Raw genomic sequence first — 26416 nt, forward strand, 5'->3', positions numbered from 1 at the left:
TCGGGGGTCAACGGCACAGAGATGCCTTTCATCGGCGGCCATTAGCGATGCAGCGGGCGGGGAGCTGTCTCAATCTGTTTCAGTTAGCCCGCACCAGACAAGGGGAAACCAGTCTATAATGCAGATTGATGGCTGACTTGGAATTTCAATCACGGAGAACACAACGCTAAAAAGCCCTGCGTCTCGACTGTAATGCGGCGCTGGGGGGTGGGGGTGGGGGGGGGTGTAGGGCGGAGCTGGCGCATTAAAATGGAGATGGTGGCGTGCAGGAAATAATGACTTCTTACGTTGTGTTTTTACCCTGCGCTGGTCACGATGGCTTTCTGTCTGGCCTGTCGTCGCGGTTTAGACATGGATGGTTGTGCATCTGTGTGACCTGTTTTGATAATCGGACTTCCTAAAGTAACACAACTCAACTCTATTCATTTAGAAAGCACTAAAAAAAAAAAAAAACAAGGCTGAAACAAAGTCCTGTACAACACGTACATAAAACACTAATACTAATACTGTAATTCAATTTTTTTCCCAATTATTTTTTAATGAACACAAACAACAATAACCCTCCCCCCCCAAAAAAAAATGTAATTTTTGGAGAAAAATAGCGCTACAATATTGTATTGGTCGGCACGGTGGATCAGCTGCGAAGCGTTGGCCTCACAGTTTTGACGTCCCGGGTTCAATCCCAGACCCGCCTGTGTGGAGTTTGCATGTTCTCCCCGTGCCTGCGTGGCTTTTTTTTCCCAGGCACTCCGGTTTCCTCCCACTTCCCAAAGACACGCATTAATTAATTGGACACTCTAAATTGCCCATAGGTGTGATCGTGAGTGCAGCTGTTGTCTGTCTCCATGTGCCCTGTGATTGGCTGGCAACCAGTTCAGGGTGTACCCCGCCTCCTCCTCAATGAGAGCTAGGATAGGCTCCAGCACTTCCACAACCCTTGTGAGGATAAGTGGCTAAGAAAGTGGATGGATGTATAAAAATGGACAGCATTGATGTAATTAAATACAACGTATATACAGCTTTGCCACATTTTTTTTTTTTTTTTTGCTTCAGTTCAGTCGAGATTGTCGTGCTCCTTCTGGTGTGTGAAAATGAAAATACATTTTAAAAACTAAATATGAATCAGGGCATTTGGTTCCCAAGTTAAATCAAATCTATAAATGCTCTAAATAATCCATCCATCCATTTTCTTTGCCGCTTATCCTCACGAGGGTGGCGGGGTGCGCTGGAACCTATCCCAGCTGTCAACGGGCAGGAGGCGGGGTACACCCGGAACTGGTCGCCAGCCAATCACATGGCGCATAGAGACGGACGAACAGTCACACTCACAATCATTCACACCTCGGGGCAATTTAGTGTCCAATTAACGTTGCATGTTTTTGGGATGTGGGAGGAAACCGGAGCGCCTGGAAAAAAACCCAAGCAGGCATGAAGCAAACTCCACAGAGCACATATTTGATTGACAGCTGAAAGTTCTGAGGAAGCAGCGTTTTCAGAGTATTCGGCAACACGCCCACAGAGAGATTCTTGACCATTTGGAAGTCTGATTTCACATGCTTTATCATTTTTTTGATTCATTATCTGGCTTGTTCATCATACTCTTTACTTGGGTGTGTCAAATTCACACTCCTGTAATTTCCGTCCTACAGAGCGCACCGGATTATAAACCTCACCCAGTACATTTGGAAAGGAAATACCATTTGGTACATACATAAGCCGCACCTGTGTAAAAGCCGCAAGTGCCCACATTGAAACACGAGATATTTATGAAGACGGTATGCAGAGTTTTCAAAGTTTTAATACGTTAGCTTAGCTTAACATAGCAACAACACGGTTGCATGAACAGGGCCTGTTAAAAGAAAACATACCTAAAATCACTGAGTAGTAACACGGCAGAAACATGCAAGCGCAGTGCTAATGTTAGTGTGGCGCTAATGCTAGCACAGCACTAACAGGGACGGTTAAAAAAAAAAAAACATATTGGTAAAAGTCACTTCCTGAGCACATATATTCCACTGATCTCACTCTTACCTTTTCCGCTCGAGTGCCCCCTTGCGGCCCTTAGAATAAAAATGCACAAATTAGCCGAATCACTGCAAAAGACCGCCGCGGCATCTACAGAGCAACACAGTAGCACAGTACTAACAGAGCCGGTTAAAAAAAAAAAAAAAACATACTTACATCTCTGAGACGAAGCACTAACACAGCAGAAACACGCTAGCGCGGAGGTAACAGGGCCGGTTAAAAAAACAAAAAACATAGCGGTAAATATCACCGAGACGCAGCAGTAACACGCTAGCACAATGCTAACAGGGCAGGTTGTAAAAAAAAAAAAAACTACCAGTAAAAGTCAGTTCCTCGGCACATACATTCCACAAATCTCACTCTTGCCTTTTAGAAAAAATGCGTAAATTGGCCGCATTACCGTATAAAAAATTGAAAGCATGTGAAAAAAGTCGCGGTTTATAGGTTGGAAATTAGTTGGGGTTTTTTTGGGGGGGGGGGGGTTGTCTCTTATGTATGGGTTTCAGAAAAGTGTCCTACAAGTTGATTTTATCGATTAATATCAGTAGCGGTAGCAGTATTTAAATATATTATAGTTATTGTAATCCCTTAAGGGAAAGAAAGGTGTTATCCACTTCATGCTCTTTATAGCGTTACAATTGGAATGATGAGAAGTGACATAATCCAGCAGGGACAGCGTGAAAAGACAACGCCGGCAGACATTTTTCAGAGTTAGGACCGTCATACAGGGAACGCAAGTTTTGTCATCACGCCGTCAAATGATTAAACACTTAATCAAGTGGCCAAGCGGGTCTGTCTGCCTCGCGCCCGCGTCGGGATGATGAAGACGCCACAAGCAGACTTTAAGATGCGTGCCGTGTGCATTGGAAAAAAAAAAATCCAAATAAAATCTAATACCCACAGCAGGATGCGTTTTATTTTACACTCCTCAGATTTTTAGTCCCTTCATCGCGAGGTGACAGGTTTCCGGACCGACGCCCGCAGACGCATTTGTGTGCACAACATGGCAGCCGCGGAAGGAACCGTTGTCTCCCCTCCGAAGACGAGATTGCTGCCTCGCCGCCTTGTCACACACCCTGAATACAAACCGCACGCTTCCTCCCCCGGCTCGTCTCTCCGATGGGAAACTTGCGAGCAGACGGTGTCGGGGCGCGGCACAAAAAAACCCCGCCAAAACTATGCAAAAGGAACCATGTATGGCGATTGCGGTGCATTTTTTTTTTTTTTTGGTGGTGGAATTGAATAAGATCAGGAGCAGAGGAAGAAAAGAAGTCCTAATTAGTCTTGTGTCTGTGTGTGTGTGTAGTAGTCTTAAAAGGGATCAAAACCTCTTTGGACATTAATCATGCGCTGTGCATTGTGTCACCCTTGTGGCACATCTAAAAAAGACTTTGTTTGACTCCAGCTCGCAGCTTTCCATACATAAGAAAAGGCGCATATTGAATGAAGCCACAGTGTATTCGTCATTGCCTCAGCTGCGGAGGGTTGTCTTTTCAGCTGTGCTCCTTTTTGTTTTGTCTTCCGTCATTAAAACCAAGGTCGAATGTTTTATTGTTGCGCGGCTTTCGCATTGCAGTCGATATCAACGGAAGGGACCTGTGAGACTAACATTTTCGCCAACGATATATTTATTTATTGTATTAAATAAATGTCAGACTGTTCAAAATGGTCCCACGTTTTTTTTTTTTATTTATTTAAAGTAACTGTAAGCAGACAACACACATGGGTTCACATTTACAGAGCGCATGGTGGGTCTTCTCTTAGCAACACAATTCTGTTAATGGACCTTTCCGACCTGTCAATCACACATACAACAATAGCCAATCAGATAGCTGCATTTTTCTTACCCCCTGTCTTGACACGCCCCTCTCGCCGTATTGTCCCGCGAGCAATGCTGGTTGTCAGTAGCGTCCGCCTGGAAAAGTTCATGTTACGAAGAAAATGGTCCTCAGATGCGCTTGGGGAACGTGCAATGCTGATGAAAGATATCCGGCTAGGTTACGAGGGGCCCGCTTGATTCATTTTCCAAAGCATAAAACACAGATGACGAAGTGTCTACGATAGATTTAAGGCTCGCGGAAGAGCGCACGTACAACTAAATGTCGACAATATCAACAAACACAAGGCTGTATGTTCGAAGGGAAGTGAGGGAGAAGTATTTTATCTGAGTTTGATTGAATTATTAGCAGCGCTTTATACATTGCAGGAGAACAACTTTCCCTTTGTTAGCGTATCACTGACATGCTGAACGAAGTGTGTCATGTTTTATGCCGAAGAGTCGTAGACGCACAATGTCACGCAAGAGAAATGTGTATTTGCCTATTTGTATCACATCAGACTTTTAAGACAGAGCACTGGGTTGCATTACGAGCCAAGTCAAATGAATATACACACTCACTTATAAAGACTACAATGATATTACTCATGATCTTTCCAAGTCAAAAGTATTCACCCTGCTTTACATGCGCAGTACGATTCCACTATTTTACCCTGCTGGATTTCCATATGAAGTTTGTGAGGTGTCAAACTTTTTGGCATCGATCGCCAACGTTTCGCTGTAACTCTGACATCATTGCGTCCTGCGCCGTTCAAAATCTTAATTCCGTGTACAAATCCTTGCGTGAAATAGTTGAGACCTCTCTGCAGAACTCTCTTGGACAAGTCGGACGAATTTGGCAAAAAAACAACAAAAAAAAAACATACCCCAATATTATCTGGAATACACGTTAGAGAATCGACTTCAAACATGTTCTGCTCGATCGCCATTTTGGAAGGTTCTGGGATATTGCTAAGGGGGCGGAGCTTAACATCGCCATTGTAAAGGGCCCATATTTCGACTACTTGGAATACCATAGAGCGACTCGTACATAGACTTATTAAAAAAGTGTCCATTTGCTTTCATACAACAGCTTTGTTTTGTGTGTGTCCAGAAAAGTCCCCTCTGACATCTACTTCTGTAAATGCGACCTACAGGAAACATGTATTTTTTTGTCATTATTTAAAACAGTTCCCGGTTGTTGTAATAACATGCGCTGTCGAAAGAATCCCTTCCTTTTCATCCGTTATGAAGAAAAGCTCCCATTTAATGCAAAAGCAGGACTTTTCACCCTGCACCCTCGACCGTAAAGCCAACACACAGTCGACTTTATGTTGCCGTGACAACCGGGGGCAGCGTTATGGGCGTTGCCACTACTACTAGCCCAGAATGTGTAGAGGGGAGGGGAAAGTTCCTAAAAACACAATAAAAGCAATTATATAATCATAACGGCTCACTTACAGTTATATTTTGGGAAATATTAAGTTCACAAACGATGATGATAGGCCGCCGCTCAAGTGATGGGGGGGGGGGGGGGGTCATCGATGCACTTTTAGCCGTTTGTTGAATGGGACAAGCAGACAAACACAAAATGCTAACACTCACCTAAACCGCAAGTCCAAAACCTGATTGGCCACATTCCTGATGTCACCCACAAGGCCACACCCCTTAAAGGGACACATACAAAACTACAACTTTTGTTGTTGTTGACTCGGCTTGTCCCAACATCCACTAATCAAACCTTTGTAAAACTAGCTTACTGCTTTTGTTTTTACACTACATTTCTGTACAATAGTGTTACATTATTAAAAATACAATAAAAAATTCAAAAGTAAGGTACAAAAAAAAAATATATATACAATTTTCTCCTCCATAATAAATTCCCTGGAACACATTTGTATTTCCATCTCCATGTTGAGATCAAGCAGTGTTCCCTCAAAGCAAAGTAAGGCAAAGGAAGTGTGTAAGTGCGAAGTCAAAGAGTCAGTTTGATAATGAACAACTAAGACATCCACTTCAATCAGCGCCGAACACACTTGTGGGACGTCTTACGAGTTCAATCCCGCGATTGAGGCGCAGTGAAATGCAATACAGGCGAGCAGGTTAAATCCTCACTCGCCGGAGAATTGTTGCTCCGGGCGGAATCCATTTGATATACCAAATCTTAGACTTGTGCCATACAACGTGGAATTGATGGAAGCCTTTAAAAAAAAAAAAAAAAAAAAAAAAAAAAAAAAGACGGGAGCTACTGTGGTTTCTTTTTTTGTAGGGAGAGAGGAGGTCAGCTTCTTTTGCTGAATTTATTTTGGTTTTTTCCCCTCATCAAGCCAATGCTGTCGTACAAAAGGCAACAGAACCAATAATAAAAGATAATTATAGTGAAGAAAATAAGTATTTGAACACCCTGCTACATTGCAAGTTCTCCCGCTTAGACATCATGGAGGGGTCTGAAATTTTCTTCATAGGTGCATTACCAGGGTGAGAGAGATATTCTAAAAAGAAAAATCCAGAAATCACAATGTATGATTTTTTTAACGATTTATTTGTGTGATACAGCTGCAAATAAGTATTTGAACACCTGGCTATCAGATAGAATTCGGACCCTCGAAGACCTGTTAGTCCGCCTTTAAAAGTCCACCTCTACTCCTTGTATGTAACATGGCCAAAACCAAAGAGCTGTCCAAAGACAACAGAGACAAAATTGTACAACTCCACACGGCTGGAAAGGCGACGGAGAAATTGCCAAGCATCTTAGTGAAAATAGGTCCACTGTTGGAGCGATCATTAGAAAATTGAAGAATGCTAAACATGACGGTCACTCTCGATCGAAGTGGAGCCCCATGCAAGATATCACCTCGTGGGGTCTCCATGATCCTTAGAAAGGTGAGGAATCAGCCCAGGACTACACAACAGGACTTGGTCAATGACCTGAAAAGAGCTGGGACCACTGTTTCCACGGTGACTGTTGGTAATACACAAAGACGTCGTGATTTGAAATCATGCGTGGCACGGAAGGTTACCCAGCTTAAACCAGCACATGTCAAGGCCCGTCTTAAGTTTGCCAATGACCATTTGGATGATACAGAGGTGTCATGGGAGAAAGTTTTGTCGTCAGATGAGACCAAAAATTGAACTTTTTGGTCATAATTCCAGAAACCGTGTTTGGAAGAAGAATGGTGAGTTCCATCCCAAGAACACCATCCCTACTGTGAAGCATAGGGGTGGTAGCATCAGGATTTGGGGGTGTTTTTCTGCACATGGGACAGGACGACTGCACTGTATTAAGGAGATGATGACTACGGCCATGTATTGTGAGATTTTGGGGAACAACCTCTTTCCCTCAGTCAGAGCATTGAAGATGGGTCGTGACAATGACCCAAAGCACACAGCCAGGAAAACCAAGGAGTGGCTCCGTAAGAAGCATATCAAGGTTCTGGTGTGGCCTAGCCAGTATCCAGACCTAAACCCAATGGAAAATCTTTGGAGGGAGCTGAAACCCCGTGTTTCTCAGCGACAGCCCAGAAACCAGTCTGAACTAGAGCAGATCTGTGTTGGAGGAGTGGGCCAAAATCCCTCCTGCAGTGTGTGCAAACCTGGTGAAAAACTACAGGAAACATTCGACCTCTGTAATTGCAAACAAAGACTACTGTCCCAAATATTAACATTGGTTTTCTCAGTTGTCCACATACTTATTTGCAGCTGTAACAGAAATAAATCGCTACAAAATCATACATTGTGATTATCTCTCTCACAGTGGACATGCACCTACGATGAAAATTTCAGACCCCTCCATGATTTCTAAGTGGGAGAACTTGCAATACAGCAGGGTGTTCAAATACTTATTTTCCTCACTGTACTTCATGGCTGCTTTTGGTGTATTTTTCCAACCTTCACGGTATCGTTTCACGACAAGAAAATTATTATTCCTTTATGCATTCTTACCTGAAGTGGTGAGAATTTGCTCTGAGGTGGCTCTCGGTACAACAGCTGCTTATTATTTTTATGACGCAATTCATCTTCATTTAGTAGTACTTATTCTTGATGTGTACTGTATTAAGGTTTAGAGAGGGGGTGTGCAAACGTTTGTCCTCGGCGTCACGTTTGATTTTTAAAACAGGAAGAGGTCAGTTGGACATAAGGGAAAGAAAAAAAAAAAGTTGCATATAAAATACATAAAAACAATTCCGTTTATTACTTAACTAATTTCGGTGTAATTAATCAATTATTAAGTGAATATACATATTTTAGTCACAATTTAACATTTTTAACAGATGCATTCTCCATTTTTTTTGCCATGTTATTGTAGTGAAATATTTCATTGCTATGATTTTCATCCCCCCCAACATGTAAGAATTAATTCAGATGAAATGTATTTTTTCTTACACTCCTGTTCGGTTACACTTTTGTAAACTTGTTGAGGTTTTGCTTGTGTCTAAGTTCATCTATGCTCCAGGAATACTGTGTAATTAAAGTTTTTTTTTTTTATTATTATTAATTGGAAAACTCTTCGACTGACACCGATGTTAATTAAAGTATTTTTTTTAAGCCTGCAATGTAAATTCAGCAAACAAAACAACCTTGACTGGATAAAAAGTCTTTTGCACTACCCCCCCCCCCCCAAAAAAAAAAGAATGAAGTCCAAAAGAGTAATTAGTAATTGTAATTAAAATGAAAAAAATTTCCACAGGTAAAACTTTTTACAAAATGTGCGCCCTCAGTGATGATTTCAGGTGTGAAGGGGAAAATGAAAATGAACGTCCCAGAGAAGCATGAAAGTGGTTTCTTATTAATATTTGATCACTTAAGAGGACCATTGTTTCAATCAAAGACCGTGTTGACAAAAGCTCGGTCGGGGAGCTTGCGGATTGTGTCACCGCCTTTTATCATCTCACCATTTCTCTCCACACTCAGTGTAGTTGGAACACAACAGGCACAATCGCCACCGTGATGAGCGGAAGATTGAAAAACAAATGTGAAAAAAATATCACAGATGAACCGGATGGACATTGTGCAGGTGGAGCTGACCCAGTGGGGACCTGGAGAAATATGGATCCAACATACAAGCCGTACTTCAGCAGAATTTCTTTAGTTATTTTTTTATCTTTGACTTGTGAGTGCGTCGACTTTGGATATGAGAGATATATGGCGGTACTGTCAGCGGTAAGAGCACTGGTTTGGTAAACCAGGGGTTGTGGGTTCGTATCCCACTGGGGCCTCCACTCCCTGAGAAGGGTTGCGTCAGGAAGGGCATCCGGCGTAAAAAAATTGTGCCAAACATATATGTGAGTTCATCTGAGATGACACGCTGTGGCGACCCCGAAAGGGACAAGCCGAAAGATACTTACTTACTTACTGTCACACAGAATTCTCAAATCTTCTTTAAAAAAAAAAGGCTTCAAAATGTTTCCTGCCACTCTCAACTGAAGTTCACTGTCAAACTAAACATAAAACAAATAATTACTAGTCGGGTATTTAAAACAACCCCATAGCTTAGCCTTTAGTCTTCTATCTTAAAGCTAACGCTAACATAGTGCCCTAATTTCCGGCCTATAAGCCGCGACTTTTTTCACATTCTTTCAACTATGCGGCTTTTGCGATGATGCGGTTAATTTGTGCATTTTGCCGCAAGAGGGCACTCGAGCGGAAAAGGTAAGAGTGAAACCAGTGGAATATATGTGCCGAGGAAGTGACTTTTACCGGTATGTTTTTTTAAACCGGCCCTGTTAGCGCTGTGCTACTGTGTTACCATGATTTTTACTGGTATTTTTTTTTTTTTTTTTTACTTTTTTTTAACTTAGTGCTGCGGTACTGTGTTGCTACTGAGTAGCTGCTGTGGCTGTTTTTTTTTTTCCAGTATGTTTTTTTTTTTCCACCGGCCCTGTTAGCCGCCGCACTAGCATGTTGCTGCTGTGTTACTGCCGCGTCTCAGTGATTTAGGTATGTTTTTTTTTTTTTTTTTTTACCAGCCCTGTTTGTCCTACCGTTTTGTTGCTATGTTCAATCAATCAATCAATCAATCAAAAGCCTTTAATGTCACAAAAGTGCTGTTGCATAATATTCCATTACAGTACTATTATTTCAGTGGTTAACCTTAGTTATGTTAAGCTAAGCTAAGGTATTTAAACTTTGAAAACTCTTTCTGTGTACCGTCATTCTTTGTGAATATCTCGTGTTTCAATGTGGGCACTTGCGGCTATCACACAGGTGCGGCTTATGTATGTACCAAATGGTATTTCTTTTACAAATGTACTTAGGTGCGCTCTGTAGGCCGGAAATTATGGTAAATGTTTAGTATCTATGTGGCTGGGTTATCACCCTCTAAGGTACGGATATTTCAACAAACGGTGCAGCAACTCATGTAGACAGACAAAATAACAATCAGTCAGAAACTATACTATTTACTCTCTGCAAAGAACAGCTCAGTCGAATTCTAAGCAAGACGTGCACCGCTGCAATATGATTGACAGCTGAATCCAGGAAACAAATCAGACGCAGGAATTGTTTTTGGTCAAGCCTCCCACAACCAAATGAACAGTTGACTTGAATTAGAAACGTGTGAGAAAAATGTTTTTAACTCTATTGTACCATTTTATAAGTTCTTTATGTGTATAATATAATAGAATGCTATTTTTTTTTGTCATTAAAAATACATTGCAGCATTGTTTTTTTTTGGGGGGGGGGTGCTGGAACAGATTCAGTTGGATGATTTGAAATTCTCCTAAAAGTTTTTTTTTTTTTTTTTTTTTAAATACATGTGTCTGTACATACAACTAAAATACAGGGTGTGGAAACTTTTGCAACCTCGAGTAGTTTATTGTATTTAGGGAGACGTGTTGGCACCCTGCGTCAAAAGGTGTCATTTTGTACATTTTGGCTTTAGTTGGAATTAAACAAATGAGATGGCGTGTTTGGTGGAGAGGTTGAGGCGCTTGTCAAAGGTGTTTAGTCACCTCCAGGTAAAGTCGGGCTAGTTCGGTTTCAGCACGCATCCCGTTGGCATGCTAAGCTAAGCGTGCACGGCTACGTGGGAGGCCCAGAATATTCCCAACAAATCTCAGTATGGCGCAGCACTTCTACAGTATTGCAAACCACAACCCGAGCTTGAAACCCTGACGATTGTTTGACTCTTTAAAAATTCCATAATCATATTCTAATTTAAAACTTTACCTTGTCTTGAAAACCTATCCATGTTTGAAATTCCGATTTCGAGTCAACCCTAACTCATGTCTAAAACCCTAAATTTCATATTATAATCCGTCTATCCATCCATTTTCTGAGCTGCTTATCCTCACAAGCGTCGCGGGAGTGCAAGAGCCTATCCCAGCTATCTTCGGGTAGGAGGCGGTGTACAACTTGAACTAGTTACCAGCCAATCGCAGGGCACATCGAGGCAAACAGCCACACTCACAATCACACCTATGGGCAATTTAGAATCACCAATTACAGCAACGCATGTTTTGGGGATGTGGGAGGAAACCGGAAATCCCAGAGAAAACCAAAGCAAGCGTTGGGAGGACATGCAAACTCAACACAAGCTGGGGTCCGGATTGGAACCCCAGTCCCACGAATTGGGAGGCAGATATGATAACCATTCGCTGCACCGTGCGATTCCAATATAACCCTAAATCTATCCATAATTTGAATTTGAGCTGGAGTCACATGAGGCCACGCCCCCCCCTTAAGACAAACGCCAACGCTTAAATACACTCCAGTATTGCTTGTGTGTGTGCTTTTATTTGGGTGTCTGTGTGCGTGCAATTTTTGATTTACTTACAAGATTATTTCTTGACATTATTTTTATTATATTTATTTGATTCTATGGGCGGCACAGCTGGTAAAGCATTGGCCTCACATTTCTGAGGACCCGGGTTCGATCCTGGCCCAGCCTGTGTGGAGTTTGCATGTTCTCCCCTGTGCCTGCGTGGCTTTTCTCCGGGCACTCCGGTTTCCTCCCACATCCCAAAAACGTGCAATATTAATTGGACACTCTAAATTGCCCCTAGGTGTGATTGTGAGTGCGGCTATTTGTCTCTATGTGCTCTGCGATTGGCTGGCGACCAGTTCAGGGTGTACCCCGCCTCCTGCCCGCTGAGAGCTGGGATAGGCTCCGGCACTCCCCGTGACCCTTGTGAGGATAAGCGGCTGAGAGAATGGATGGATGAATGTTATTTTATTTTATGTTTTTAATGTATACAATTATTTGTTAAAAATGAAAATAAAAGTGTTTTTAAGAGTGGCTGGAAATGACAACTGGCAATTCAATTCATTTTAAAAATGGGGAAATTTTTTTTTTTTAATTATTCTCATAAAAAAAAAAAAAATCACTTGAACAAAGGAACATGTAAATGATGTAATCACTCTCTCGCAGCATGTTAACTTTTGATTACATCGTCCAGCCGCCACGTTTCTCCAAGCAAAGCAGCCGCGGCCGCGTACCCCCCACCATCGCCGTTTGGCTTAATTAGCCGGGGCGTGAATAAGAGAAGGTCATTTAGGTAATTTAGCCGGCTGAAAAGAAACTTCCAGATCACACGCTGCAGGTGCGATGGGGCCGGCGCTAATGAGGTCAGCGCAGCCTTTCCCTCGACGGGCGGAAAGGCCACACGCGTGGCGAAACTTAAAAACACGGAACTTTTTTCCACAATAACAAGAGCGCCGGGGAGGAGGAGAGGCGAGGCGAGGCGAGGCGAGGGGGCTGCGAATTCCTATACAGCGCATCAAGAATTCACAAAGTGCATTAGCTCATCCTGTGCAGGACCCCCTCTTATTTTCAAGAATGTCACTTTAGAGTCGCGTGAAAGAGCCGGAGAGACATCCTTCCAGACATCAATTATTAACCAAAGCTTATATCGCAACTTCACGCAGATCAAAACAGAAATCTCGTAAAATACTAGAGGGCATCTCATATATTTAGTGCTGCCAGAGAAGACATCAACGGCAGACGGCGAGGTTCGCCGTTTGAAATGTGACGCCGCGCTCGCGAGTCTTTGTAATTTCCCTGACAGGTACACGACGTGGCAGACGAGCACTGTAGGCTACCGGAGTCTATCTTTGTAACTCTCCGTCACGGGCAAAAAGGGACGCTGCCGCGACGCCACCACTAACGCCACGGAATGAGGTTCCTGTGGAAATTAATATTTGATGACATTGCTACCAGGCTACCATCGGTACCGTCGCATTTGCATTCCAAAACTGCCTCTCCTGCAGAAAATTCATCAAAACTCAAGAGATTATGTAAGGGCCCAAAAAAAAAAAAACAAAAAAAAACATTGATTGGGGTGTGTTCTGTTCATAAAAAAAAAAAATAATGATAATAAAAACAAACTCAACCACAAAGCAGGTAAACATGTCCTCGGGTAATAACCTCAAGACCGGCTGACTCATTAGAGTTATATTTAGCCTCAAAGCTTGCTTTGTTTCATGGTGCTGCCAGATGACGCGAGGCGATAACAAGACTCTTCCTCTCCACGTGGGCGCGACGAAAAGTCAAGAGACACATGCTTCTCTCTGACAAAAAAAAAAACCCAAACTATTTTTAGAAAATTCAGTCAACTTTATCTGATTTTTCATGTCAGCTTCTCGCAGATGAGGCATCTCGTGAGACATCTCAAGGTGCTTATCTTGTTCCGCTTTGAGCGCCCCCGCGTTTTCGCTGGATTTCTCGTTTCTCAATCAAGTTTCCTTCTGACGTGTATTGTAAATGACGGGCCAAGAGAAAGAACAACACGTACGGCAACTTTGTGAAGGAAATCAAACTTCAAGGAGTAAAATTACAGCTTCGTCCCATTACTTTTGCCGACAATAATTGCCGTCAAAGTTCAGTTTTCTACGGCAGAGTTTCATCAAATTTTTGGCATCCCTATCATAATCTTAATGTCAATTTAATAAACTACCTGGGCTGCAAACAGAGAGGAACTACGTTACAAAAGCACACTTTGCGTTCCTACTGTGTATTTAGCAATGTTTTCAAATGCTCCACCAACTATTTGCCGTAATTTACGAACTATAAGCCGCAACTTTTTTCACACGCTTTCAACCTGCGGCTAATTTGTGCATTTTTTCCTAACGACGGCAAGGGGGGCACTCGAGCGGAAAAGATAAGAATGAGACCGGTGGAATATATGTGCCGAGGAAGTGACTTTAACCGGTATGTTTTTTTCGTTTGTTTGTTTTTTAACCGTCCCTGTTAGCGCTGCGCTGGTGTTAGCGCTGTCCTAGCATGTTGCTGCCGTGTCTCAGTGATTTTTACTGGTATGTTTTTTTTTTATTGGTCCTGTTAGCACTGCGCTAGCGTGTTGCTGCTGTGTTACTGCCGCGTCTCAATGACTTTTACCAGTTTGCTTTTTTTTTTTTAACCCTAGCATTAGCACTGCTAAATTTAGTTTAGTTATTTTATCATATGTAGCTCTTTGGACAAAACAGTACTGTTATTCGGAGCGCTCTGCACGGGACTAAACCCTTACTGTCCGTGGTTTTTGGTGTTATGTGCAGCCTATGATGCAAGTCAAATAAAACAAAACATGGCTTTTAGAATGTTGTCTCGCCCAAAATATTGGCGTGAATGATTATTTTTCTGTATCTCAGTAATACGTTTGTTTGCTTTTTATACTAACAACACTGTCTTTTTTTAAGTGTATGTCAGGACCGCAATGCACCTTTTTGCTAATATTATACAGTTGTTATGCTGAATACGACTCTTAAATCCGTTATGAAGAAAACGTTTTTATTTATCGATGATCTGCAAGAAATGATCGCACATTGCTGTATCCGCCGGAAAAGGACGGAAACATCGCGGAAAAAGACGATCAACGGCATGACATAGAACGTCGTGACAAGACCATGGATCCCGTAGGAATACACTGTTAGAACGCCGATGAATTTTCCGATAATTCGAGCGATGAACATTATTCTGTAGGGTCCCACGAAGACGGTGAAGAAGACGAGCTTTATGAAGGCGTTAAAGGTTATCGATTTCGAATTCAGACGAAGTAGCCGACACAGCAGTCAGACCCGTCGTGGAGGATCTGCCTTGTGTTGGAAATATCGCCTGGGAAGAGTTTCCGAAGTTCTTGTTTGGTTTAGTTAGTCACAAACTGATAAATAGTAAAGGGTTCGATATCCTGAATGGATATACAAAGTTTTCAGTCTTGTTTTGAAATTATGCATACGCCGCGTATTCAGTGATTTGCTACGCGACAACCACTTTGCGTGCAAATTGCTTATTATTGCACCAGAACACACAGAAGCCGATAACGTAGCCTAAATTGGTATATTTTCGCAAATAAGGATTTGAATAAACATAATCCATTTAAAATGTTGCCACGTTTATTTGAGAGCTATAGCTGGTCATAACTTACTGCACCATAAATATAATTTCCCGTGGTAACCTGATGCCATAACCAGACAGTAACCAGACCCGTCCAAACCCCATTTTTTTTTAATCACAATTTTCCCAAGATGTTATGAGCACAACCACAAAACTTTATGCTGAAAGCCGGTATGCTGTCCCTTTTGTTTGGGCGCTAAATGCTTAAAAATACAACTGACTCCCATCTTATTGTCGTTCCAAAACAGCCCAGCACAGATTTTGTGACATCAGAGATCTGCCCACTAAATGTGTCGTTTAGCAGGTAAGAGAAAGTAGGTCAACGTTCACTGACTTTAATTCATAAACACTTATATTTTTGGGTAAAAACATCGAACAGGATATGCTTTTTATCCAACAGTTGAACATATAATTTGTCTAGATAGATAGATTTGCGTGAGAAATTACACATTCCATACCCTTTAAATACAAGCTGTTGGGATGCAAGACCACAAGCCGAGCTGTTGTCCTGTTCCTGATCATGCGACCACCTCAGACGGAGACAAATGGCTCGCTCCGTCGGGCCACCGTGAAAGGATGGAGGGAATAAAAAAAAAAAAAGAGACATTTTGTGCTGCTGTGTTTGATTTGCTGAAAGATGTTAGTGGTTTACTTTTTTATTGCGATATAAGGAGGTTGTAAAAGTTCATTTGTACGAACTAACGCTCAGAATTTTAGGAGCCGTTTTTATGTTTATATTCTTTATGAAAAGCACTGTATCAGAGGAACATGTAGCCTGAATGTTTTAGTGTTTTGACATCATTAAATTAAAAGTTAGCTTATTTCTCGAATTAAGACTCAAGAATGTTAAAATGTATCTTAAAACACTTCCTTCCTCATTTGTTTAACATGTACAGTATGTAATTCAATTTTCTCACCAGGCTTGATGCTGATTTGCACAAAAGGAAGTTGCACTAATGCATTTTTATCCGAATCTGAGTACTGGAGGCTTTCCTGGCGTTCTCAATTGCCAATTCTTCACTCAGTATTGATCCTCCCCGAGTGGAAAAGGTCAGGTTATCTTGAGTTATGACCTCAGCAGCGAACATATTGCTCAAGGGTAGAGGTTATCGCTAAGGTGTAAAAGTCAAGTGCCAAGGTACCCCTTAAAAGTACGATGGTTCACTTTTTGGAGGATGCACTACTGTGTAGGGTCCACTTTTGTCCCTCAACACTATGAGGTCTATATCAGACTTCAAGTGAAATTTTAGAAATGTTGCCCAAGCAGATTCCAGTAATGAGTCAGCGCAGCTCCCAAGTTATTCTGAAATCTGACAATGTACAAGAACACATCCACGCTGGACCGACTCCCTTGGCTGAGATTTGCACTCCAGTTGGGCGCCGTCTCTTCTAACAATGTCATACATTTCCACTCGACGGTTTGAAAAGCCTCGCCTGTAAATCTGTGACTGTTTGAAAGTCAAATACGGAAATAACTCCGCCGTCGCTACACTCGTGAGCGCCTCGGGGAATTTGTCGCTCTCATCCTAGTGACACAAACCTACTGGACCCCGGGAGTTGCTCCACGGTAATTTGCATTTTCCATCACGTTGCTTGGTCCACCGCCAGCCGGCGTGTGGGAAATAAAAAAAAAAAATACAAAAAAATCTCTGCTCCCGCAGATATGCGATAGTTGATAGAAACCGTGGGCCGTGTGTGAGGTTGTCTATATTGAGAGCTCATTAGCGAGAGAGACCTGCACGCATTGTTGCCAGTGTGCAGAGTCAGCGAGAGTGCCACTCATCACATGTTGCAATCTAAACTCCGGCACATCTGCTCTGCCAGCTTCAGGGTGACCTCGCGCACTTACGAATGCATGAGTAAAGCAGCTTACACACAAATATTTTTCAACATCTTTCCTTTTTTCGTTTAAGAGAGAAAGAGAGAGAGACAGGATGTGAGGAGGAAAAATATTGCCGCATAACGAGGTATCTTACAAGTTTAATTCGTTCTTTGACCAGCGCAAATCAATTTACGGTACTATCCATCCATTTTGTTTGCCGCTTATCCTCACGCGAGGTCGCAGGGAGCGCTGGAGCCTATCCCAGCTGTCAACGGGGAGAAGGTGGGGTACACCCTGAAGTGGTCGCCAGCCAATCGCAGGGCACATGGAGACAAACAGCCGCAAGTACAATCACACCTAGGGGCAATTTAGAGCTTATAATTAATGTTGCACGTTTTTGGGTTTTGGGATGTGGGAGGAAATCGGAGTGCTCGGAGAAAACCCACGCAGGCACGGGGAGAACATGCAAACTCCACACAGGTGGGTCCTCAGAACCGTGAGGCCTTCGCTTTACCAGCTGAGTCACTGTGCCGCCATTTACAGTACTATTATTATTAAATTAAATATGCAATTAATGCATTACAGGAAATGAGAAACAAGGACTGTATGTCGAAAAACATGATAAAAACAAAAAATATTAATAATTTTTTTTTTTAAACTTTAATTACCGTACACACTGTAGTATTTTTGTGTTAGATGAGTGACTTTCGCCGGTACGGACTAGTGAGCAACATCAGGAGTTGGGTTCGGGTTGATCGGTCACTTGCGTGTGAGCATCTGGGCCAGATTTGTGGCCAACAGCAGCCACAGCTGGTACAGTTCAGACTATCCGTTCGCTGTACCGCTTACAACATTGAGCGGCACAGCAGTAGCAAGATGGAACGACCAATTAAAAAAAAGTCAGACTGGCCGCTAGTCCTTCATAGGGTGATTGGAAATGAGGCATTGATTGGGAAATTCATATATATATATATATATATATATATACGCCATCCCCAATGTCCCTTAGTTCAGTTTGCAGAGTATATTTGGAATGCCATATCTTGAGGTGGTCTCCCCCCCATCACTGGGAGACACCAACTACACCCAATGTAACCAAACAACACAATGCATCCATGTACTGTAGATCAGTGGTCCCCAACCACAGGGCTGCGGACCCATACCGGTCCGTGGATCAATTGGTACCGGGCCCCCGAAGTAACAATTAGTTAGTTCCGTTGTATTCATTATCCAGGTCTGAAAACAATTTTGTTCTGAAAAATGACCGGATTCTCCGGGTGAATTCTCAAACCCCCCCCCCCCCCACAAGCTAGAAAAAACACGTCTTTGGGAAATTTCTTTTCGATGGGGCAAAAGGCCCAGTGAAGAGATCAAAGAAGGGCCTACAACTTCAGAGAAAAAGAAAGTTATTAGCCGCATCAAAACACTCCTTTAACTCGAGCCTTTATGGGGAGCTTTGTGAAGAGATGGACGCAGATGCAGGAGAAACAAGATGGTTATCCGGAGGGAAATCGCTCACAAGTGTTTAAATGAGAGCCGCTTTAAAGATTTCTCTCGTTTCCGACACATCTGTGAACCGGGGTTTTCTGGAGTGACGGCAAACAAAACAAAGCAACGTACTAGACTGGATATACCATCTCGTTGCAGAGAAACAAGCTCAGGGCTCCTCTTCATTTATTTATTTATTATTTATCCATGCACTTGAAATTCATTTTCGTGGCGTAGCTGTATCTTAGTTTGAAGGCTTGTTTAAACGTTACTCTGGCGACCGGTTAAGAGAGCGCTTAGGCTGTGGTCGCCAACAGAGGGAAATGGTTCAAACTGACAAATTTATTTCATCTGTCATGTTTAAGAATAAAAAAACGAACTGTTGTGCAGGTACATTTAAATAAAAGAGAAAGAAACTTAGAATGGCTGCTTCTTGTTCTTTATTTTTCCATGTGTATTTGATATATTTCCTTACTACATTCTTTTTTTTATTATTCTTTATCATGTGTATTGTATTCGATATTCAATACAAACGATTTTCAATACAAACAAACTACGTAATGCACCCCCCCCATCCCTCCCCTAACCCTGGTCCACTGTAAAAAATAAAAATTGTCAAGAATTGACCGGTCTGCAATGATAAAAAGGTTGGGGACCACTGATGTAGACTATTGCAAAAGTTGATTTAAAAAAAAAAAAAAAAAAAATTGGAGGACATCTGTCATTTTGCATGTTCTCCCCGTGTTTCCTCCCACACCCCAAAATCATGCAACATTACCTGGACACTCTAAATTGCCCCTAGGTGTGATTGCGAGTGCAACTATTGTCTGCCCTGCGATTGGCTGGCAAGCAGTTCACGGTGTACCCCGCCTCCTGCCCGTTGACAGCTGGGACAGGCTCCGGCACTCCCCGCGACCCTCGTGAGGATAAGCGGCAAAGAAAATGGATGGATCTGTCATTTTATATTCTATCTTCTCAGCATACATATTATTTCAAACTCTTTCCTGTTGTCACAAAACAATAATTCCTGTTGACCAATGAATGGCAAGAAAGGGTGTAATAATGGTACAGCAAGAATCGCGGTAAATATAAAACTCGGTTTAAAGGTCATGGTTTGGTACAATGAAGTGATAAACTATAAAACACAAGCCAAAGGAAGGAAAAGGAGGTAGACATACCAAACCTAACTATCCATCCATTATCCAAGCCATTTATCCTCACAAGGGTCAGAGGAGAGGCGGAGACTATCCTAGCTGGCTTCGGGCAAAAAGCGTCCGTCAACCTGAACTTGTCACCAGTCAGTCACAGGGCAGATATCGACTACATCACTGAAAGGGAATCGATCCTACGCTGCCTGCACCAAAGTCAGGCGTGTGTATCACTACACCATTAATGGCTGTCTAACTTAACTACTATAGGAAAAAAAAACAAACAAACAAAAAAAAAGATATGTGTGTGTTCTTATAGCTTTTCTGTCATCTCGCATGAGTTTCGATTCTCTGTCCACTTATCAACACAATGACGTCTGGCTCCATCCTACCACTACCGTACCACAGCACTCGTTATTAAATATTTTATGCACAGTTCATTATAGACCGCAGGCACATGAATAAAAAGTTGTGCGGCACTGTGACATTCTTTACCGCGCATATTGTGACATCCTCGGTCCCACGATAATGTCAAGAAAGGCAGCGTTACGCAAGCGGCCGTCGTGAGGGGCATACGAGGGAGAAGGGGAGCCGTTACAAATCAATCGCTTGGCCCAGACACAGGGCAGGTCTCTAATGAGAACGTGTCAGTGTGAATTCTCCCGGCAGACACGTTTTATGCGACTACATAACCACCAAGCGCGCAGAGAGCCCCGGCTGAAAAGATAAAGAGGAGAAGGGAGAGGAGAGCCTCAAAAAAAGCCGAGAACAATAGTCAAGAAGGCTGCTTATTGACCGCATCAGCATAAAAGGGGTACACTTTCATGTTCAGCTACTGCTATTTCAAAAGACAAAAATTCATCAATAGGGTTCTGTGCAGCAGCTTTGGTGAAAAAGGCATTCACAGACAGCTGCCATTTATCAATAAGGCCATCTTTTGAAATCACTCTTTTGATTTTCTCAGGACTAATTTTCTTTGACACTCGCCAGATGTTCGGGAGGTCACACACTTTTCATTGATGTTCTTTTCGATTTTTCTGTGTTCTTATGTCTTCTACAAGTCGCTTATCGTCTGAAGGTTTGCTGGACATAAGTGGACAGTGGATATAAAAAGTCTTCACACCCCTGTTGTACAAGTACCAGGATTTTAATATATTTTTAAAAATCAAACCAAGATGATTTTTTTCCCAACCTTTTGTTGTAAGATGTGCACCCCCCCCCCCAAAAAAAAAAATGTCAGGAAAAGCCTACTAGAACAGATTAACTTTATTTTTGGTCAATCACAGGCACTTTAAATGTTGTCTGATGTGTGCTGACAACATGATCATCAATGTGAGGGTGTGCACACTTCTGCAAACACATTATCCAGTAATTATTTTGTCTTCCCTTCTGTAAAATCTTTCATTATTTTTTAATCGGGTTGTACAGATGATAGGACACAAGTGGAAAAAGTTTGGAAATGATTGTCTCTTTTATTTTTTCATGTAACAAAAATTTGAACTTGGTTGAGAAGACTTTTTATATCCGTTATTAGACGCATCCCTCTGCATATTCCGCTTTTCTTTGAGATACCTGTCACAAATGAAGACAACGGAAATAGAGTTCTTACAAACCACCATCATTCCTACATTAATTTCTTTGTCTCTTTCATCCATGTTTCCCAGCTAAAAAAATTAATAAAATAAAATAAATGAAATATTTATTGCAAGCTGTTTGCAGCATTTTCCCGAATTTCGTACTTGAATGCAACTGACAAAATTCTGGCAATTTTGAATTTGGGGCAAATGGCTTAGTGCCCCAACCAATTTTTTTTTCTTCCAGAAAAATTGCAAGAATTTGAAATAGTTCAAATTGTTTGGGTCCCTAGCCTTCACTGTGAAGGGCAGTGAATCTATCTGAAGTTGAATGTCATTTTAGTTGTTTATATGGCATTTTCAAAACAGGTTATAAAACACAAAGATTTAAAAAAAAAAAAAAAAAACGTTTTTTTTGTTTGTATTTCTGCCGACTCCTGTAAGGGACAACGGAGTCATCTCGATGAAGTTGAAAGTCATTTTAGTTGTTGTTATGGTGCTTTGAAAACAAGTCACAAACTGCAAAGACAAAAAAAAAAAAGTTTATTTTAATACTTTGTGCTCCCGCCGACTCCCGTGAGGGGCAAAGGTGCAATCAACAGTGTAGCCGGCGTCTGAAATAAGAATTTAACAGCATTCAGCATTTTTCCTCACTAAATATATTTCCAAATGTCCTAATGACGTGAAAATTTCACCAGATGATGGGAACAACCCAAGTAATGCATACATACAAAGAAAGCAGAACAAATGAGATGAGAACATTAATTAATGTGTAATAATGTGACAGGACACATGGTAAAAAGTATTCAACACGCCTTGTTAGCCATGGCCAGGCAGCCGGTGGTGACTCTGAAGGCGGCGTTCTGCCGAGTCTGGAGCTTCTTCCAGTGCGATGGCTTGAGCGAGGGAGACCACATTGGAGTGCCGTGGTTGAGGACGGACCTTTGAGCCCGAGATGGCTTTGAGTACGTTGGTTCATTGGTTGACACGTTTGGCTGTGTACTCGGCGTGAGGACCACCCAGGAGTTTCGGGCGGTTGACAGTTGGGATCGTCAGGTTATTGATTTCGATTGGTAGATTCGTCGGAAATTCGCCCATGAAAGTGGTGAGCGGAGTGGCCGTACTTTTTTCGACGGACAGACGGAGTTCACGTTCGACCAGGAATTGATGTACGGTGTTGAGGTAGTTGTTCACACGCTCACAGGCCGCATTGAGGACCACCTGCAATTGTGAGACTAAAACTCTTACCGGTTAAGCAAGTCAATGAACTACTCGCCCAACAGTATTTGCTACGCTGCTAGCTACCCGCGTACCCGTGCCATCAGGTGTCAAACGAACCACCTCAACCGCACTTATTTCCATGATTTCATGATGTCCGTAAATCCCGTCAAGGCATCGACGAAGACATCCCCACCGACACAGTGTTCGACGAACAAGCCTACTGAGACGGGTTAGGCTCCAAGGAACGGCGGTTGAAGACACAGTGACCGGGTACAAACCGGTAGTCATCCTTGGTGGCTACCCTACCCCCGAGGGGGACAAAACTGACATCGATCTTCCGCGGGCCACAAGATCCAAACTATCGCAACTCCACTCTGGACGAAGGTGCATGCTCGATGACTATGTGGCTCGTGCCCACAATATCGTCAACCTCTACCCGAAATGCTGACAGGACCCTCACAACACGCAGCACTACGCTGACCGTAATGGACCTGTGCAAACGCCCGAAGGAAGTGGCTGCCTTCCTGAAACTTGAAGTCGACTGAAAAATGCGATTGCCTAGCTACATCAACAACAACGTTCAACACGCTACCTGGTGTTTATTTAAAGGTCTTGTGTCATGAAATGGATGATTTTTGGTATATTATTAATGAAAAACCCCTCAGCCAATATAGTCTCATGTGGTTTTTTTTTAACCACAAAACATGATTTTGACGTATACAGCTTTTTTTAACTCCCGCAATGAAAATCCTCTCAAGGGATTTGTTTTCGAGAAGAAGCAGGAAGTGACGTACAGGACAGAGGCGCCCCCTAGTGGAATCATTTGTTTCCATTAGTTTTACCTCCGGGAAAGTAGCTCGTTGTTCCTTCGTGTTAGCCAAAATGCCGGCTCATTGCATTGCTGGACATTGCTTGAACACTGAACGACCCGGCTCGACGGTGTTCAACAAGTACTGCGGCGGCTTTGAACACACCCCTAAAAGCAGCATGGCTCGGCTCCACCTCCTCCTTATATGCCACCACGCTCAGAAAATCAGCCACACTGGCTGAGGCGCCGCGTTCAGCGGTAACTGCTTCTGCGAAGGCTGCGCGCCGCCGCGGAAGTGGATCGGACGGAGATGAGGTTTGGCCGTGATCGCATACCATCTGAATATGGTTCGAAACAATAGTGCAATATTGCCCCGAGGGCTCGAAACAAAAGTGTAATATTGCCCCGGTAACTTCACCCGGTTGTGTGGTGTTGTCCTTTTCGAAAAGAGCTTCCATGTCAGACGGGGCGCGTTTGTCTCCCGTAGTTAGGGTGCATCGCGTGTTTTCATTGGCGAATGTCCGAGTGACGTCACGGACGGAGGAATGCAGCCAATATGGCGACCACTCGGATATCGTAGAATGACACTTCTGCAACTTTGCGCGTGGATGACATGCTCTCCGCTCACATTTATTGTTTCGTATAGGCATTGACGTGAATAATGTTATATGTATTTTTCATTGCAATATCTATTTTAGAATGTTTATAGGGATGACACCCGGGCTTTAATATTTCATACAAAAGCATGTGTTTTCAAGATGCCTCCTGTACAGAGAAACAACCATTCCTGGTAATTCCAGGGATTTTTGAGACTCTCCACAGGTGGTTCTTTTCTGATTATTCTTTGCGATCCCCTCCCAGAAACTGTGAGAGCGGGGACCTGATCAAGGCAGATTTATGGTGGTTATGATTGGCTTTCCACTCACGTATTCCGGCCCCAACAGTGCTCACTGGAACATTCCGAAGCTTAGATATGCACCTGTAATCAGTGGCATCATTACGTTTTGCAACAATTACCCCGTTATGGTCTTGAGGTAGCTCTTTGCTCTTACCTGTCACGGGATGTGTCTTGACTCCCATCTTGGTAACGAGACCTTTTTGTGGGGCATCAATTAGGACTAAACCATCTCCTATTCATTTATATTGACAAGGGGCTGGATTGTTATTTTAAAATTGATAGATTTTATGTGTTAACTTGGCTTTTCATGCTTTTTATCCACAATACTTTTTCCCCGGGTTAATGTAATTGCTCTAGTTTTTTTTTTTGTAGAAGTGGATTACTTAGGTCGTCCCCAACATCTGGTGAAAATTTCACGTCAATAGCACCTTGGGTAATATATTTAGCGAGGAAAAACGGTGAGGTGGTGAATACTTATTTCGGCTGCTGTAAATGCAGTTCTAAACCTTTTCAGCGTTAGCATCAATTACTCGCAAATTTTCTCAGCAGGGCTCGTTCCCCAGTGCAATATTTTCAGTACGTGAAACTTTTTAAAATACGAAACCGTTCCCATTTTTTTTCTAGGTCGATGTCATATCATCGCGCCCCGTGTCAAGAGTTTTCCCCACTGCAGAGAAGGCCTAAACTCAACCAGTAACATTCTCGTTATTTTTCCATCCCGGTTGTAAATAATTCTCTCCCTCAGTGATGTTGCTGAGGTCGCACAGCCGCTTAAAGCAACCAATGTGTGATTTGTAGTCAGGTCGTATTATCTGGCAGAAAAGTTCTGAAGGAATGTTAATGCACCTTACACACATTTAAGATGAGATCCCGTTTGATGTAGAACATCATCCTATGGTTGGTATGGAACATAATTCAAGCGCAAACAAGGTCTTCGGATAAGTTTGCATTCCTGTAAATTGCATTCCCGGGGTTTGGCAATACCTTGTCACAAGTCTGCTAATTGGGAAGCATCTAAGTGTTCTCAGAGATCATAAAAAATACATAAAAAAAAAAAAGAAGAAGACAAGAAGAACAAAGTGAGACGTCGACATGCCGAGCTCGTCTGTCGTGACAAAACTCACCGCTGCTCTTCTGAGATTCGCCCTGGTAAAAAAAAAAAAAAAAAAAGGTGCACACAAAGGCTTTACAGACTCCGGGCTGGTGTTTTATCAGAGGTGTGAGAAAAGCAAGAGGTGTCAAGCCTATTAGAAATTTATTTATTTCCGCTCTGACTATTGCGTGCGAGTTTCATTGTGACGCCAGTAGGCTATTTATGGAGCCGTCAGTATGCAGTGGAACTGCACGATCGGGCCATCGCTGACGCTTTTGACTCTCAAGCAAAAAAAAAAAAACAAAAAAAAAACTGTCATGATTCAGGGGAATTTATGGCACATGGGAGAGAGCTCACTTGATGATCAGAACATTTTTTGATGTGGCAGCGTATTGGAAATATTGCTACCACGGAACCGGGTCATTTTCAGACTGACTGGGATTTCTGACATTTTATGACCTTCTGGACTATCATTTCATTTTTTTCCTATTTCTTATACAGCGTTCCCTCGCTACAACGCAGTTCACTTTACACGGCGGCGCTGTTGCATGGATTTTGTGTGTGTTATTTTTCAGAGTCCAGGTAGCATCCTTTTTTTTTTTTTTTTTTACAGCGTCTTTTCCTTTGGGTTTGTCCCGTTAGGTGTCGCCACGGCGTTTTTCATCCGTTTCCATCTAAGCTATCTTGTGCATCCTCCTCCCTAACAGCCACTGTCCTCATGTCTTCCCTCACAACATCCATCAACCTTTTCTTTGGTCTTCCTCTCACTCTATTATCTGACACCTCCACCCTCAGCACCCTTTCGACCAATATACTCACTCTTTCGCCTCTGGACACGTCCAAACCATCGAAGTCTGCACTCTCGAACCTTGTCTCCAATACATCCAATCTAATGAGCTGATTTCTAATCCTATCCAACCTGCTCACTCCAAGCGAGAATCTCAACAGCTTCATTTCTGCCACCTCCAGTTCTGCTTCCTGTTGTCTCTTCAGTGCCACAGTCTCTAATCCATACATCATGGCCGGCCTCACCATTGTTTTATAAACTTTGCCCTTGCCCTGCATCCTTGCAGAGACTCTGTCAATCAATCTACTACTTGCCAAATGTCCTGTACAGTACAGAATGTGTTCATCTTGCCTAATTTGCACAATTGTTCAATGCTAGCAATGTGGCTCTTAAGTGCTATATGTTGGCAT

The 26416-nt window shown here is 42.6% G+C and overlaps 1 protein-coding gene across 5 annotated transcripts in view; it reads right to left on the reverse strand.

The window, feature by feature from the left end:
• Nucleotides 1-26416, reverse strand: part of LOC133510032 (VPS10 domain-containing receptor SorCS1-like) — a 139904-nt gene that overhangs the window by 74088 nt on the left and 39400 nt on the right. Inside the window, exons 3-4 of one of the 5 annotated variants that reach the window (XM_061837691.1) lie at nucleotides 3873-3940; nucleotides 2032-2060 (exon numbers count right to left, since the gene is read on the reverse strand). The exons of 2 other annotated variants lie outside the window; for them this stretch is intronic. In XM_061837691.1, coding sequence (XP_061693675.1) covers nucleotides 2032-2060; nucleotides 3873-3940 — 97 coding nt within the window. Of the gene's footprint in view, nucleotides 1-2031; nucleotides 2061-3872; nucleotides 3941-15625; nucleotides 16064-26416 lie in introns of those variants that run through there. 2 more of the 5 variants (XM_061837696.1, XM_061837694.1) reach the window with 2 other exon arrangements.

This window comes from Syngnathoides biaculeatus, chromosome 12 (assembly GCF_019802595.1).
Source record: "Syngnathoides biaculeatus isolate LvHL_M chromosome 12, ASM1980259v1, whole genome shotgun sequence".
Classification (NCBI taxonomy): domain Eukaryota; kingdom Metazoa; phylum Chordata; class Actinopteri; order Syngnathiformes; family Syngnathidae; genus Syngnathoides; species Syngnathoides biaculeatus.